Source organism: Salvelinus namaycush, chromosome 13 (genome assembly GCF_016432855.1).
Source record: "Salvelinus namaycush isolate Seneca chromosome 13, SaNama_1.0, whole genome shotgun sequence".
Taxonomy (NCBI): Eukaryota; Metazoa; Chordata; class Actinopteri; order Salmoniformes; family Salmonidae; genus Salvelinus; species Salvelinus namaycush.
This window is the reverse complement of record NC_052319.1, coordinates 5,242,032-5,257,247: the sequence shown is the minus strand read 5'-3', so window position 1 is coordinate 5,257,247 and position 15,216 is coordinate 5,242,032. Positions and strand designations below refer to the sequence as shown.

At 42.1% G+C, this 15,216-nt stretch overlaps 1 protein-coding gene across 1 annotated transcript in view; it reads right to left on the bottom strand.

The window, feature by feature from the left end:
- tmeff2a (transmembrane protein with EGF-like and two follistatin-like domains 2a) overlaps positions 1 to 15,216 on the bottom strand; it is a 178,358-nt gene that overhangs the window by 111,034 nt on the left and 52,108 nt on the right. Inside the window, exon 3 of the mRNA XM_039006293.1 lies at positions 7,951 to 8,080. Coding sequence (XP_038862221.1) covers positions 7,951 to 8,080 — 130 coding nt within the window. The remainder of the gene's footprint in view (positions 1 to 7,950; positions 8,081 to 15,216) is intronic.

Genomic DNA, 15,216 nt, shown 5'->3' with positions numbered 1-15,216 from the left:
TTAAAAAAATAGATTTTGAATTTCGCGCCCTGCACTTGAGCTGGATGTTGTCATAAGTGTACCGATGTCGGGACAGCCCGCCTAACAGGTTAACTCCTTTGGGGTAGGGGGCAGTATTTTCACGTACGGATGAAAAGCGTGCCCGGAGTAAACTGCCTGCTACTCAGGCCCAGATCCTAGGATATGCATATTATTAGTAGATTTGGATAGAAAACAGTTTCTAAAACTGTTTGAATGATGTCTGTGAGTATAACATAACTCATATGGCAGGCAAAAACCTGAGAAAAAATTCAACCAGGAAGTGGGAAATCTGAGGTTTGTAGGTTTTCAACTCTTTGCTTATCCAAGATACAGTAGACATGGGGTCATGTTGCACTTCCTAAGGCTTCCACTAGATGTCAACAGTCTTTAGAACCTTGTTTGATGCTTCTACTGTGAAGTGAGAGGAGATTGAGTAAGGTCTCTCCCAGAGTGCCACGAGCTGACCATGCGTGTTCATGTGAGAGTTAGCTGCATTTCTGAAGACAAAGGAATTCTCCGGTTGGAACATTATTGAAGATTTATGTTAAAAACATCCTAAAGATTGATTCTATACATCGTTTGACATGTTTCTACAGACTGTAACATAACTTTTTGGACTTTTCATCTGTACTTTCCGCTGGACTTGCACGCGTCGTGAGTTTAGATTGTGTACTGAACGCGGGAACAACAAGGAGGAATTTGGACATAAATGATGGACATTATCGAACTAAACAAACATTTATTGTGAAACTGGGATTCCTGGGAGTGCATTCTGATGAAGATCATGAAAGGTAAGTGAATGTTTATAATGTTATTTCTGACTTCTGTTGACTGCACAACATGGCGGATATCTCTTTGGGTTGATTTGTCATCTGAGCGCCGTACTCAGATTATTGCATGGTTTGCTTTTTCCGTATTTTTTATTTTTTTTAATCTGACATGGCGGTTGCATTAAGGAGAAGTGGATCTAAAATTTAATGTGGAACACTTGTATTTTCATCAACATTTATGATGACTATTTCTGTAAATTGATGTGGCTCTCTGCAAAATCACCGGATGTTTTGGAACTACTGAACATAACGCGCCAATGTAAAATGAGATTTTTGGATATAAATATGAACTTTACCGAACAAAACATACATGTATTGTGTAACATGAAGTCCTATGAGTGTCATCTGATGAACATCATCAAAGGTTAGTGATTAATTTTATCTCTATTTCTGCTTTTGTGACTCCTCTCTTTGGCTGGAAAAATGGCTGTGTTTTTCTGTGACTTGGCTCTGACCTAACATAATCGTTTGGTTTGCTTTCATCGTAAAGCCTTTTTGAAATCGGACACTGTGGCTGGATTTCCAACAAGTGTAACTTTAAAATGGTGTAGAATACATGTATGTTTGAGGAATTTTAATTATGGGATTTCTTTTGTTTTGAATTTGGCGCCCGGCAGTTTCACTGGCTGTTGACGAGGTGAGACGCTACCGTCCCACATACCCTAGAGAGGTTAACCAGGCTAGCACAGTACAGTTTGACTCAGCTTGGCTCAGTGGTGAGAAAAGGGTATAACTTTCTTTCTCTAACAAAGCTTGATTTGCATACTACATTAGTAACTCTGATGAACTAAAGTATTGTGGATGAAAGCAGTTTAGCTTTATAGTTTGATATTGGACTGAAGGAGAGGGTAGTGCCTTCAACTTTCTAGCTACTTCCTTCTGTAATGAATACGATTGGAGACAGAGAGCTGGTTTCAAGCATAGGGCGCAGCAGGTGTTTATTTTGTAAAGGACCACAGGAGGAGGCAGGTAGCTGGGTCCAGGGGCAGGCCATACACAGTAGTCCAAAAAGGCAACAGTACAGGCAGGGAGAAGGCTAATGATGCAGTCCGGGAGATCATGCAAGAGGTTGATGACAGGAAATCCGATAGGCAAAAGTACAGGCAGGGAATAGGCAAAAAGGCATCGTCAGTGAGGATGGCCAAAACTACAGTACACGAGGACTAATACGGGAAAAAAAACAGAGCACTGAATAGAAATGTGTATCAAAACAAACGATACCTCACAATAATGGGGTGCAAAGAACTAAACTAAATAGAGTGTGTAAATGACATACAGGTGTGGGAACAGGTTATCAGAATTCAGGTGATTGGAATCTGGAGATTGAGCTGCGTTCAGGGGATATATGTGTTTGAGAGTGTGACCTGGAAAGTGGGCTAGAAAGTGAGCTGCGTTAAGGGGATCTACGTGTTTGAGAGTGTGTGTTGGAAGCAGACGTTACAGTACCCCCCTCCACGGGCGGCTCTTGACGGCCTAGGAAGCTGAGCAGGGGGTCTCCCACAGGGACGTGGAGCTGGGAGGTCAGGACGGTTATGGTGTAAAGCCAGGATCATGGCTGGATCGAGGATGTCCTGGACGGGGACCCAGGACCGTTCTTCAGGTCAGTACCTCTCCCAATCTACCAGGTAGTGGATGCGACCACTCAGGCGTTTGGAGTCAAGTAGGGTTTGGACGGAATAAGCCGGTAAACCGCCGAGGTGCACCACTGGAGGATGGAGAAGGCTGTACCTCACAGGCTTGAGAAGGGACACATGGAAGGATGAGGAGATCCGGTAATGGCGGGGCAACTGGAGACTGTAGGTGACAGGATTGATGCGGTGTGTATTTTGAAGGGACCAATGAACCGGAGACAGAACTTTTTACAGGTGTCATGAAGCTGGATGTCCCGGGTAGAGAGCCACACGCGTGGCCCAGGGTGGAAGAGTGGAGTAGGTTGGCGAACAGTTTCTGGGAGAGGGAAGCTTGATCTAGGTGCCAATGTGCGGTCTCCCAAACCTGCAGATTATGTCGAAACCACTCTCCGGCTTTGATTTTATTTGATAAATGTGACAATATCATCGTAAAGTATGTTTTTTCAATATAGTTTAATCAGATTATTGAAATTTTTTCGGGAGTTTTGGCGTGTTCCGTTCTCTGAGTTTGTTCACGATGGACAGCTTCGCGCCACTTGGCTAGTTTTGCTTGCTAATTCGAGAGGGAAAAAGGACATTCTAAAACCAAACAACGATTGTTCTGGACAAAGGACCCCTTGTGCAAGATTCTGATGGAAGCTCAACAAAAGTAGGACCCATTTATGATGTTATTTCGTATTTCTGTCGAAAATGTGTTGTTGTGTTTTCCGCCTTGATTTTTGACGCTGTCTCGCTATAACGTAAGCTGTATGTCGTAATGAAGTTATTTTTAGAATTCTAACACGGCGATTGCATTAAGAACTAGTGTATCTATCATTTCCTATACAACATGTATTTTTTAGTAAAGTTTATGAATAGTTATTTGGTCAGAATAGGTGAGTGTCAGAAATATATCCGGAGATTCTGGAAAATAGTTGCTACATTTTCACAATGTATAACCACGGATTTCAGCTCTAAATATGCACATTTTCGAACAAACCATATATGTATTGTGTAATATGATGTTATAGGACTGTCATCTGATGAAGTTTATGAAGGTTAGTGAAATAATTAATATATTTTGCTGGTTTTGTTGCTATCGATACTGTTGCCTTGAATCAATGCTGTTGTGTGGTAGGCTATTGTAGTAAGCTAATATAATGCTATATTGTGTTTTCGCTGTAAAACACTTAAAAAATCGGAAATATTGGCTGGATTCACAAGATGTTTGTCTTTAATTTGCTGTATTTAGGTATTTCACGTTGGTCTCTATAATTACTCTGGCTGCTTCGGTGCTATTTGTGATGGTAGCTGTGATGGTAGCTGCAATGTAAAACTGATTTATACCTCAAATATGCACATTTTTCGAACAAAACATAGATTTATTGTATAACATGTTATAAGACTGTCATCTGATGAAGTTGTTTATTGGTTAGTTTGGTTGGTTCTTGGTTAGTTAGGTTGGTTTTGTGCATGCTACCTGTGCTGTGAAAGAAATGTCTGTGCTTTTTTGTATTTGGTGGTGAGCTAACATAAATATACGTGGTGTTTTCACTGTAAAACATTTTAAAAATCGGACATGTTGGCTGGATTCACAAGATGTTTATCTTTCATTTGCTGTATTGGACTTGTTAATGTGTGAAAGTTAAATATTTCAAAAAAATATATTTTGAATTTCGCGCCCTGCACTTGAGCTGGCTGTTGTCATAAGTGTACCGACATCGGGCTTGCAGCCATAAGAAGTTAACCTCTCTGGGATATAGGGGGTGCTGTTTCGACTTTGCGAAAATTGATCTCCAAATTAAACTGCCTAGTACTCAATTCTTGCTCGTACAATATGCATATTATTGTTATTATTGGATAGAAAACACTCTCTAGTTTCTATAACCGTTGGAATTATGTCTCTGAGTGAAACAGAACTCATTCTACAGCACTTTTCCTGCCAGGGAGTGAGATTTCAGAAATCTTGGCCCCTGCTCCCAGGTCAGTTCATAAGTCCCTGTGAATGCTATGATGCTACAAACACTGCCTACGCCTTCCTCTAGATGTCAGTAAGCGGGGAGATTTTGAATGGAGTGGATTGCGCAATCCGGGCTCTATAAATAGACCCTGGAGCGGAAAGAACGTCCTTTTCAACAGTGCGCTCGACGCAGAGTGGTCGTCGGACTGGCCTCCTTCCAACCTTTGGTTTAGCCACTTATATATCGCCGGTCATGTTTTTATTCGTTATAGGTGTTAAAGACATCATAAGGTAGTTAATTTAAACCGTTTTATAGCAATTTATATCCGTTTAGTGCGATTTTGAGGCATTTCTTTGTGACGTACTTTGAAGAGCTGGTCACGTTTCCAGTACATGCCGAACGTTAGTGGCCATTTCGACAGGACGAGGACATCTTTCGACCAAAAGACGATTAGACCGGAGAAAGGATACATTGCCCAAGATTCTGATTGAAGATCAGCTCATAGTAAGAACTATTTTTGATGATAAATCGTTATTCTGTTGAAAAATGTCAAACGCATAAGCCGCCATTTTGTTTTGTGTAGCTTCGCTTGGCGAACCCTGTATTGCACAGTAAGGATAATTTTAGAAATGTAATTCAGCGATTGCATTAAGAACTAATTTGTCTTTCGATTGCTGTCCACCCTATATTTTTTAGTAAAGTTTACGATTAGTTATTCATTACGCCAGATCACTGTCCAAAATGGCGCCCGAAATTTTCGGCCCAGGTTAGCTGCTATTCTCATTGTATAACCACTGTTTTTTGTGGCTAAATATGCACATTTTCGAACAAACTCTATATGTATGTTGTAATATGATGTTACAGGAGTGTCATCGGAAGAATTCTGAGAAGGTTAGTGAAAAAATTAATATATTTTGGCGATGATAACGATATCGCTCTCTTTGGCTTGAATCAATGCTCGGGTAACGTTTGCACATGTGGTATGCTAATATAACGATTTATTGTGTTTTCGCTGTAAAACACTTAGAACATCTGAAATATTGTCTGAATTCACAAGATCTGTGTCTTTCCATTGCTGTGAGCTGTGTATTTTTAAGAAATGTTTTATGATTAGTAATTAGGTAATACACGTTGCTCTGTATTTATTCTAGTCGAGTTGTGATGGTGGGTGCAATTGTAAACTATGATTTCTACCTGAAATATGCACATTTTTCTAACAAAACCTATCCTATACAATAAATATGTTATCAGACTGTCATCTGATGAGGTTTTTTCTTGGTTAGTGGCTATCAATATCTTTATTTGGCCGAAATGGTGATAGCTACTGGTGGAGAGAAAAAATGGTGGACAAAGAAAAATGGTGTCTTTTGCTAACGTGGTTAGCTAATAGATTTACATATTTTGTCTTCCCTGTAAAACATTTTAAAAATCTGAAATGGTGGCTTTATTCACAAGATCTGTATCTTTCATTTGGTGTCTTGGACTTGTGATTTAATGATATTTACATATTTAGATGCTACTATTTAATTGTGACGCGATGCTAATCAGTGAGGGGGGGGTTGGGGGTGCTTGTCAGTTGGGACGCTAGCGTCCCAACTATCCCAGAGAAGTTAACTGTTGTGCCAATTGTTCGTCAATGAAATTACCTGCAGCACCAGAGTCCACTAATCCCTCCACAAACTGAGTGACCCCATTAGCAGAAAGAAGAGCCGGGATACCAAACTGCCTTTTGGTAATATAATTTTTTTTAGAGATGCCTACCCGGGCGGAAGTAGAGTGGTTGTGGTTATCCCTTTGTGGTGGGCAAATCGGACAGCTAATGAGTAGGTGGTGACTCTCTCCAAAATAGAGGCACAGGTTTTCACGTAACGTCCGATGTCTCTCGGCAGGCGTGAGAGGGGCGCGGCCGAGTTGCATGGGTTCTTGGCTATTAGACCATGGTGGACGAGAGAGGGGTGTGGAAGACTTGCAGGCCATGGGCGAATGCATAGGTCTGAGGTCTACCAGTAGGTTGCCAATGGATATGGATATCCAGATGTATTGGGACTGTAAGGAGTGCTGGTTCACTCCATCCACTGCCGGCAGCCATGGTGCGGAACTCAAGGGCATACTCCGTGGTGAAGCGACGGCCCTGTCGCAGCTCACATAACAGGTCCCCAGTGTGACGACCTGAAGCTGAATGGTCGAACACCTCCTTGAAGAGGGCGTGGAAACGGGATTCAGAGGACAGATCAGAACTTTGAGCGGCCCACAAGGCTGTGACCCAATCCAGAGCTTTGCCTGTGAGTAGGGAGATGACAAAGTCCACCCTGTCTTTGTCAAAGGTGAGGTCAGTGGGGTGATGGTGTATGTACAGAAATCCTTGACATTTCCTTGGGGAGCCGTCGTATTTATTAGGCATTTGATATGGAGGGAGATGAACGAGAGGAAGCTGTGGCACCTGATATCGGTGAAGCAGGAATGGACTGGCGAATGAGGTTGCAGAATTCATCGATTCGTTCCTCCTGTCGGGTTAGACGTAGCTGCAGCTCCGCTGAATCCATCTGTCGTTTTTGGTGAGGTATTCTGTAATGAATACGATGGGAGACAGAGAGCTGGTTTCAAGTGCAGGGCGCAGCAGGTGTTTATTTGTAAAGGACCAAAGGAGGTGGCAGGTAGCTGGGTCCATGGCCAGACAGAAGGTCATACACAGGGGTTCAAAAAGGACAGTACAGGCAGGGAGGAGGCTAATGACGTAGTCCGGGAGATGAGGCAAGGGGTTGATGACAGGAAATATGATATGCAAAAGTACAAGCAGGGATTAGGCAAAAAGAGGCAGGTAGCATAGTGGTTAGAGCGTTGGGCCAGTAACCGAAAGGTTGCTAGATCGAATCCCCGAGCTGACAAGGTAAGAAACTGTTGTTCTGCCCCTGAACCCACTGTTCCTAGGCCGTCATTGTAAATAAGAATTTGTTCTTAACTGACTTGCCTGGTTAAATGAAATTACAACATTTTAAAAAGGCATCACCAACGAGGATGGCCAAAACTACGGTACACAGGAGGACTAATACGGGAAAAAACCGAGCTCTGAATAGAAATGTGTATCAAAACAAACAATATCTCACAATGAAAGGGTGCAAAGAACTGAACTAAATAGTGTGTGTAAATGACCAAAATTCACCCAACTTATTGTGGGAAACTTGTGGAAGGCTACATGAAAAATTTTACTCAAGTTAAATAATTTAAAGGCAATGCTCCCAAATACTAATTGAGTGTATGTAAACTTCTGACCCACTGGGAATGTGATGAAAGAAATAAAAGCTGAAGTAAATAATTCTCTCTACTGTTATTCTGACATTTCACATTCTTAAAATAAAGTGGTGATCCTAACTGACTTAAGACAGGGAACTTTTACTAGGATTAAATGTCAGGAATTGTGAAAAACTGAGTTTAAATGTATTTGGCTAAGGTGTATATATGTAAACTGTAGGTATACATAGGTCCATAGATGCATATGTCCATCCTTAAGATGCTACGTAGGCTACGTACCGACAGGACAAGAGCCCTCTGACACCACCAGCACTTCAGACTGCTGCTTGCAGGCATCCCTGCGTAGATAACATTCGTTCTGGTAGTTCTCATTGTTGGAGCCGCACACGGGGACGTAGTCATTGTTGCACTGCAGAAAGAGAGCAGAGGTAAAGGTTATGGTCAGATTACTACATTATGCATCTCTATGTCAGATAAATCCATCTCCCCTCTCCACATAATACAGTATGAATTATTACATACAAGCTTTTCTGGGAGAATATTTTTATAACCATGGTTGGGATGATCCTGCCATGGAAATGCACAGTCCTGCAGTGGATCAGTTTCAGTTTAGTTCAGGAGTGGGTCTGGTATAGGCTCACAGACAATTGTTGGGGTGGGAGCATATGGCGGTAAGGATCGGATTAAAGAAGTCTCTCAAGATCCTTAAAGGCTTTCTCTGCGTGTGTAGTGATGATAGACCGAGATTGGTGCATGCATCTGAGTAGGAGGTGTCGTCTGTGCCAATTATGATACGAACTGCTTTTCTTTGGACAGTCTCGATGGTATCGGATTGTCTCTTGATTAGCCCTGCATGCCACACTGGGGCAGCATATTTCACCACTGGTTGGATGTAGGTTGGAAATACTCTTACCAGGTCCTTCTTATGGATGTGGAAGTACTTCAGGCATCGGAGGAGGAACAGACGTTCTCTACCTGTGTCGACTATTTTAGATTTCCTTTGATCTTGATACCTCAACTTTCTGGAGTTCTGTGTTGTTAACTTCTTTGATATAGGGGGGCAGCATTTTCACTTTTGGATGAATTGCGTGCCCATAGTGACCTGCCTCTTACTCTGTCCCAGATGCTAATTATTGGATATAAAACACTCTGAAGTTTCTAAAGCTGTTTGAATGATGTCTGTGAGTATAACAGAACTCATATGGAAGGCAAAAACCTGAGAAAAAATCCAAACAGGAAGTGAGAATTCTGAGACTGGTCAATGTTCAACTCATCGCTTATTCAATTCCCTGTAAGATATGGATCTGTTTGCACTTCCTACGCCTTCCACTAGATGTCAACAGTCTGTAGAACGTGGAATGAAGCCTCTAGTGTGATGTGGGGCCGGATGGGAGGTGTTTCAGTCATTGGTCTGGCAGAATGCCAGTTCTTGGTCACGCGCTTTCCACATGATATCGCCTTGCGTTCCATAACTTCTACAGACATGAAGGAATGCTCCGGTTGGAATGTTATTGGATATATATGATAACAACATCCTGAAGATAGATTCTCTACTTAGTTTGACCAGTTTATTCGACCTGTTATATAACTTTTTGAAGTTTTCGTCTGATGTTATGCGGTACTTGCACAAGCGTCTGGATATGTGTACTAAACGTGCTAGCAAAAAAAGCTACTTAGACATAAGTAATGGACATTATCGAACAAAACAACGATTTATTGTGGAACTAGGATTCCTGGGAGTGCATTCTAATGAAGATGATCAAAGGTAAGGGAATATTTATAATTTCGTATTTCTGTTGACTCCAACATGGCGGAGAAATGTTGTTATTTTTTAACGCCGTCTCAGATTATTGCATGGTGTGCTTTTTACGTAAAGTTTTTTTTGAAATCTGACACAGCGGTTGCATTAAGAACAAGTGTATCTTTAATTATATGTAAAACATGTATCTTTCATCAAAGTTTATGATGAGTACTTCTGTTATTTGACGTGGCTCTCTGCAATTGATATTTTGGAGGCATTTCTGAACATGGCGCCAATGTAAACCAAGATTTGTGGATATAAATATGCACATTATCGAACAAAACATAAATGTATTGTGTAACATGATGTCCTATGAGTGTCATCTGATGAAGATCATCAAAGGTTAGTGATTAATTTTATCTCTATTTCTGCTTTTTGTGACTACTATCTTTTGCTGGGAAAATGGCTGTGTTTTTCTGTGGCTATGTACTGAGCTAACATAATCGTTTGGTGTGCTTTCGCCGTAAATCCTTTTTGAAATCAGACATGTTGGCTGGATTCACAACATGTGTAGCTTTAATTTGGTGTCTTTCATGTGTGATTTCATGAAAGATTGATTTTTATCGTAATATATTTGAATTTGGCGCGCTACATTTTTTCTGGCTTTTGGCCAAGTGGGACGCTACCGTCCCACATATCCCAGAGAAGTTAATAGACAGGCGGGGTAGTACGGGTGGAGCACTTTGCACTTTTTACGGTGCAAACCATGTGGCTCCCCACCGACCACCTCTCTAGGTCAACCAGGTCTTCTTGGATGGTGGAAAGTGATCCACAAGCTTCCATTGTTTGACTGCAGTTAGCCTGGCTACACTGTTGATATGTGTCACCTGTGTGAAATGGCTAGCTAGTTAGCAGTGCGCGCTAGTAGCGTTTCAATTGGTGATGTCACTCGCTCGAAGACCTTGAAGTAGTTGTTTCCCTTGCTCTGCAAGAGCAGTGGCTTTTGTGGAGCAATAGGTAACGATTCTTCGTGAGAGGCAGTTGTTTGTGTTCAGAGGGTCTCTGTTTCGAGCCCAGGTTGGGGCAAGGAGAGGGATGGTGCCATGACCTGGATGACTCAGTTGTGCTCTGCCCGGTTGCTGCTGAGATTGAGGAGATCAAAGGGGGTGAGAATAACCAGTGTGAAATGGCCAGCTAGTTAGTGGTGCATGCTAGTAGCGTTTCAGCCTGTGACGTCACTCGCTCTGAGACCTTGAAGTAGTTGTTAGGTAATCTTGAAGTAGTTGATAGGTAACAATGCTTTGTGGGAGGCAGTTGTTGATGTGTTCAGAGGATGCCTGGTTGGAGCGAGGAGAGGGACGGAAGGAACATTGTTACATATGCAATAAAAATCAGCAGGCCAAGCAGAGTTCCTTGAGGTAGGCCACAAAATATACTGACACCGTGGTCGACAGCACACCATGATACCTCACAACCTAGTGTCTATTTGGCTGCATTTAGACAGGCAGACCAATTCTGATATATTTCTCACTAATTGGTCTTTGACCAATCAGATCAGCTCTGAAAAATATCTGATGTGATTGGTCAAAAGACCAATTAGTGGAAACATATCAGAATTTGCTGCCTGTATAAAGGCAGCCTTAGAGAGGAAGTTGTCTATCCATACGGCAAGGGATGGTTGAAGCCGGAGGTCTAACATCCTGTTGATAGCAAGGTTGTGGCAGACACGTTAGAAGGCTTTGCTGAAGTAGGTGGTCAACCATTCTTATCCTGGGACTTGAAGAGCTCATTGGTTATATCCACCAGTGTGTGGTTGACCGGCCTTGTAGACATCCATACTGTTGAGTATTAATTTGGGGTAGGATATCGCTAAGAGCCCATTCAGTGATAAAGCTCTCAGCTGCTTTGCTCAGGAGAGAGGTTAACCTGTTTGGGCTGCAGGGGCAGTATTGAGTAGCCTGGATAAAAGGTGCCCATTTCAAACGGCCTCGTACTCAATTCTTGCTCGTACAATATGCATATTATTATTACTATTGGATAGAAAACACTCTCTAGTTTCTAAAACCGTTTGAATTATATCTGTGAGTAAAACAGAACTCATTTTGCAGCAAACTTCCTGACAGGAAGTGGAAAATCTGAAATCGATGCTCTGTTCTAGGGCCTGCCTATAAATGTCCTTGATATATATCAGTATACATGCACTTCATACGTCTTCCACTAGATGTCGACAGGCAGTGAGAGAAGAAATGGAGTGTATAACTTGATCTGGGGTCGAATAAAAGCTCTTTGTATGACGTGTCACCAGTTTCCTGTTTTCTGGAGCGCGCCCGAAGGGACCTGGTATTGCCTTCTGAAAGGCTGTCGTTATAGACGACTAATATCTCCGGCTTTGATTTTATTTGATACATGTGACAATATCATCGTAAAGTATGTTTTTTCAATATAGTTTTATTAGATTATTGACATTTTTTCGGGACGTTAGGCGTGTTACTTTGTCTGCGTATGTTCAGGAAGGAGAGCTTCGCGCCACTTTGCTAGCTTTCCGTGCTAATTGACTGGAGAAGAGGACATTCTAAATCCAAACAACGATTGTTCTGGACAAAGGACCCCTTGTACAACATTCTGATGGAAGATCGTCAAAAGTAGGACCCATTTTATGATGTTATTTCATATATCTGTCGTACATGTGTACTAGTAGTTTGCGGCCAGGTTTTGGGCACGCTCTCGCCATAACGTAAACTGCATATCGTAATGAAGTTATTTTTAGAATTCTAACATGGCGATTGCATTAAGAACTAGTGTATCTATCATTTCCTATACAACATGTATTTTTTAGTTATGTTTATGAATAGTTATTTGGTCAGAATATGTGAGTGTCAGAAAAATATCCGGACGTTGTGGGAAAAAGATGCTACGTTAGCACAATGTATAACCACTGATTTCAGCTCTAAATATGCACATTTTCAAACAAAACATAAGTGTATGTATAACCTGATGTTATAGGACTGTCATCTGATGAAGCTTATCAAGGTTAGTCAAAAATTATATATCTTTTGCTGGTTTATTCGCTATCGCTAACGTGCCTATTGCTATCGCTAACGTGCCTTGATGAATGAATGCGGTAGTGTGGTAGGCTATTGTAGTAAGCTAATATAATGCTATATTGTGTTTTCGCTGTAAAACACTTAAAAAATCGGAAATATTGTCTGGATTCACAAGATGTTTGTCTTTAATTTGCTGTACACCATCGATTTTTCAGAAATGTTTTATGATGAGTATTTAGCTATTTGACGTTGGTGTCTGTAATTACTCTGGCTGCTTCGGTCCTATTTGTGACGGTAGCTGTGATGGTAGCTGCAATGTAAAACTGATTTATACCTCAAATATGCACATCTTTCGAACAAAACATAGATTTATTGTATAACATGTTATAAGACTGTCATCTGATGAAGTTGTTTCTTGGTTAGTTTGGTTGGTTCTTGGTTAGTTAGGTTGGCTTTGTGCATGCTACCTGTGCTGTGAAAAATGTCTGTCCTTTTTTGTATTTGGTGGTGAGCTAACATAAATATATGTGATGTTTTCGCTGTAAAACATTTTAAAAATCGGACATGTTGGCTGGATTCACAAGATGTTTATCTTTCATATGCTGTATTGGACTTGTTAACTTCTTCTGGCTGCAAGCCCGAAGCCGGGCACAATATGACAACAGCCACTTCAAGTGCAGGGCGCGAAATTCAAAATATATTTTTTTGAAATATTTAACTTTCACACATTAACAAGTCCAATACAGCATATGAAAGATAAACATCTTGTGAATCCAGCCAACATGTCCGATTTTTTAAATGTTCCACTAGATGTCGACAAAATGAGTTCTGTTTTACTCACAGATATAATTCAAACGGTTTTAGAAACTAGAGAGTGTTTTCTATCCAATAGTAATAATAATATGCATATTGTACGAGCAAGAATTGAGTACGAGGCCGTTTTAAATGGGCACCTTTTATCCGGCTACTCAATACTGCCCCTGCAGCCCAAACAGGTTAATGTGTGAAAGTTAAATATTTCAAAAAAATATATTTTGAATTTCGCGCCCTGCACTTGAAGTGGCTGTTGTCATATTGTGCCCGGCTTCGGGCTTGCAGCCCAAAGAAGTTAATGAGAGAGGCCATATTTCACTGATGGGGGGTGGTTTGGTTTATGGTAAAGGGCCCACTATCTTCTTTCCATTCATCAGGAACAATGCCTTGTCGTAGAGACAGGCCAAGATTATCAGCCAGTGGTCCGCTCAATTCATATGCAGACTCCTTTATTAGTCTGCCTGGGATATCATCTGGGCCCTCTGCCTTACAGGTTTTCACCTTCTGCAGCTTTCTGTAGATTTTCCAGGGTTGGACCATTGGGGCAGGGCTGGTAAAAAGGAGGGCAGCAGTACAAGGTTGATAGATGCTAGGTACTGTGTTACTTTTGATAGTGCTTTGTTGATTTCATTTGGAGAGTTTACAGACATATTCTATCTCTCCCTATCCCAGTCTGCTGTCCCCACTTGCTTCAAGATGTCCACCATTGTTCCTGAATCCAGAGAAAGTAAAAGGTAACTGAACACGGCTGCTAGAATCTTGACTAGAACCCAAAATGATCATATTACTCCAGTGCTAGCCTCTGTACACTTGCTTCCTGTTAAGGCTAGGGCTGATTTCAAGGTTTTACTGCTAACCTACAAAGCATATTGGCTTGCTCCTACTTATCTTTCCGATTTGGTCCTGCCGTACATAACTACACGTATGCTACGGTCACAAGACGCAGGCCTCCTTACTGTCCCTAGAATTTCTAAGCAAAAAGCTGGAGGCAAGGCTTTCTCCTATAGAGCTCCATTTTTATGGAATGGTCTGCCTATCCATTTGAGAGACGCAGACTCAGTATCGACCTTTAAGTCTTAATTGAAGACTCCTATGATTGAGTGTAGTCTGGCCCAGGGGTGTGAACGTAAAGGCACAGGAGAGACTAACCACCCTTGCTGTCTCTGCCTGGACGGTTCCCCTCTCTCCACTGGGATTCTCTGCCTCTAACCCTATTACGGAGGCTGAGTCACTGGCTTTCTGGTGCTCTTCCATGCCGTCCCTATGAGGGGTGCGTCACTTGAGTGGGTTGAGTCACTGACGTGATCTTCCTGTCCGGGTTGGCGCCCCCCTCGGGTTTGTGCCGTGGGGGATATCTTCGTGGGCTATACTCGTCCTTGTCTCAAGGTAGTAGATTGGTGGTTGAAGATATCCCTCTAGTGGTGTGGGGGCTGTGCTTTGGCAAAATGGGTGGGGTTATATCCTGTGTCTCCCGACCCCTCCTGCCTCAGCCTTCAGTATTTATGCTGCAATAGTTTGTGACGGGGGGCTAGGGTCAGTCTGTTATATTTGGAGTATTTCTCCTGTCTTATCTGGTGTCCTGTGTGAATTTAAGTATGCTCCCTCTAATTCTCCTTCACTCTTTCTCTTGTCTTGGAGGATCTGAGCACCAGGACCATGCCTCAGGACTACCTGGCCTGATGACTCCTTGCTGTCCCCAGTCCACCTGGTCATGCTGCTACTCCAGTTCCAACTGTTCTGCCTGCAGCTATGGAAACCTGACCTGTTCACTGGACGTGCTACCTTGTCCCGGACCTGCTATTTTGGACTCTCTCTCTACCGCACCTGCTGTCTCTAACTCTGAATGATCAGCTATGCAAAGCCAACTGACATTTACTCATGAGGTGCTGACCTGTTGCACCCTCTACAACCCCTGTGATTATTATTATCTTACCCTGCTCGTCATCT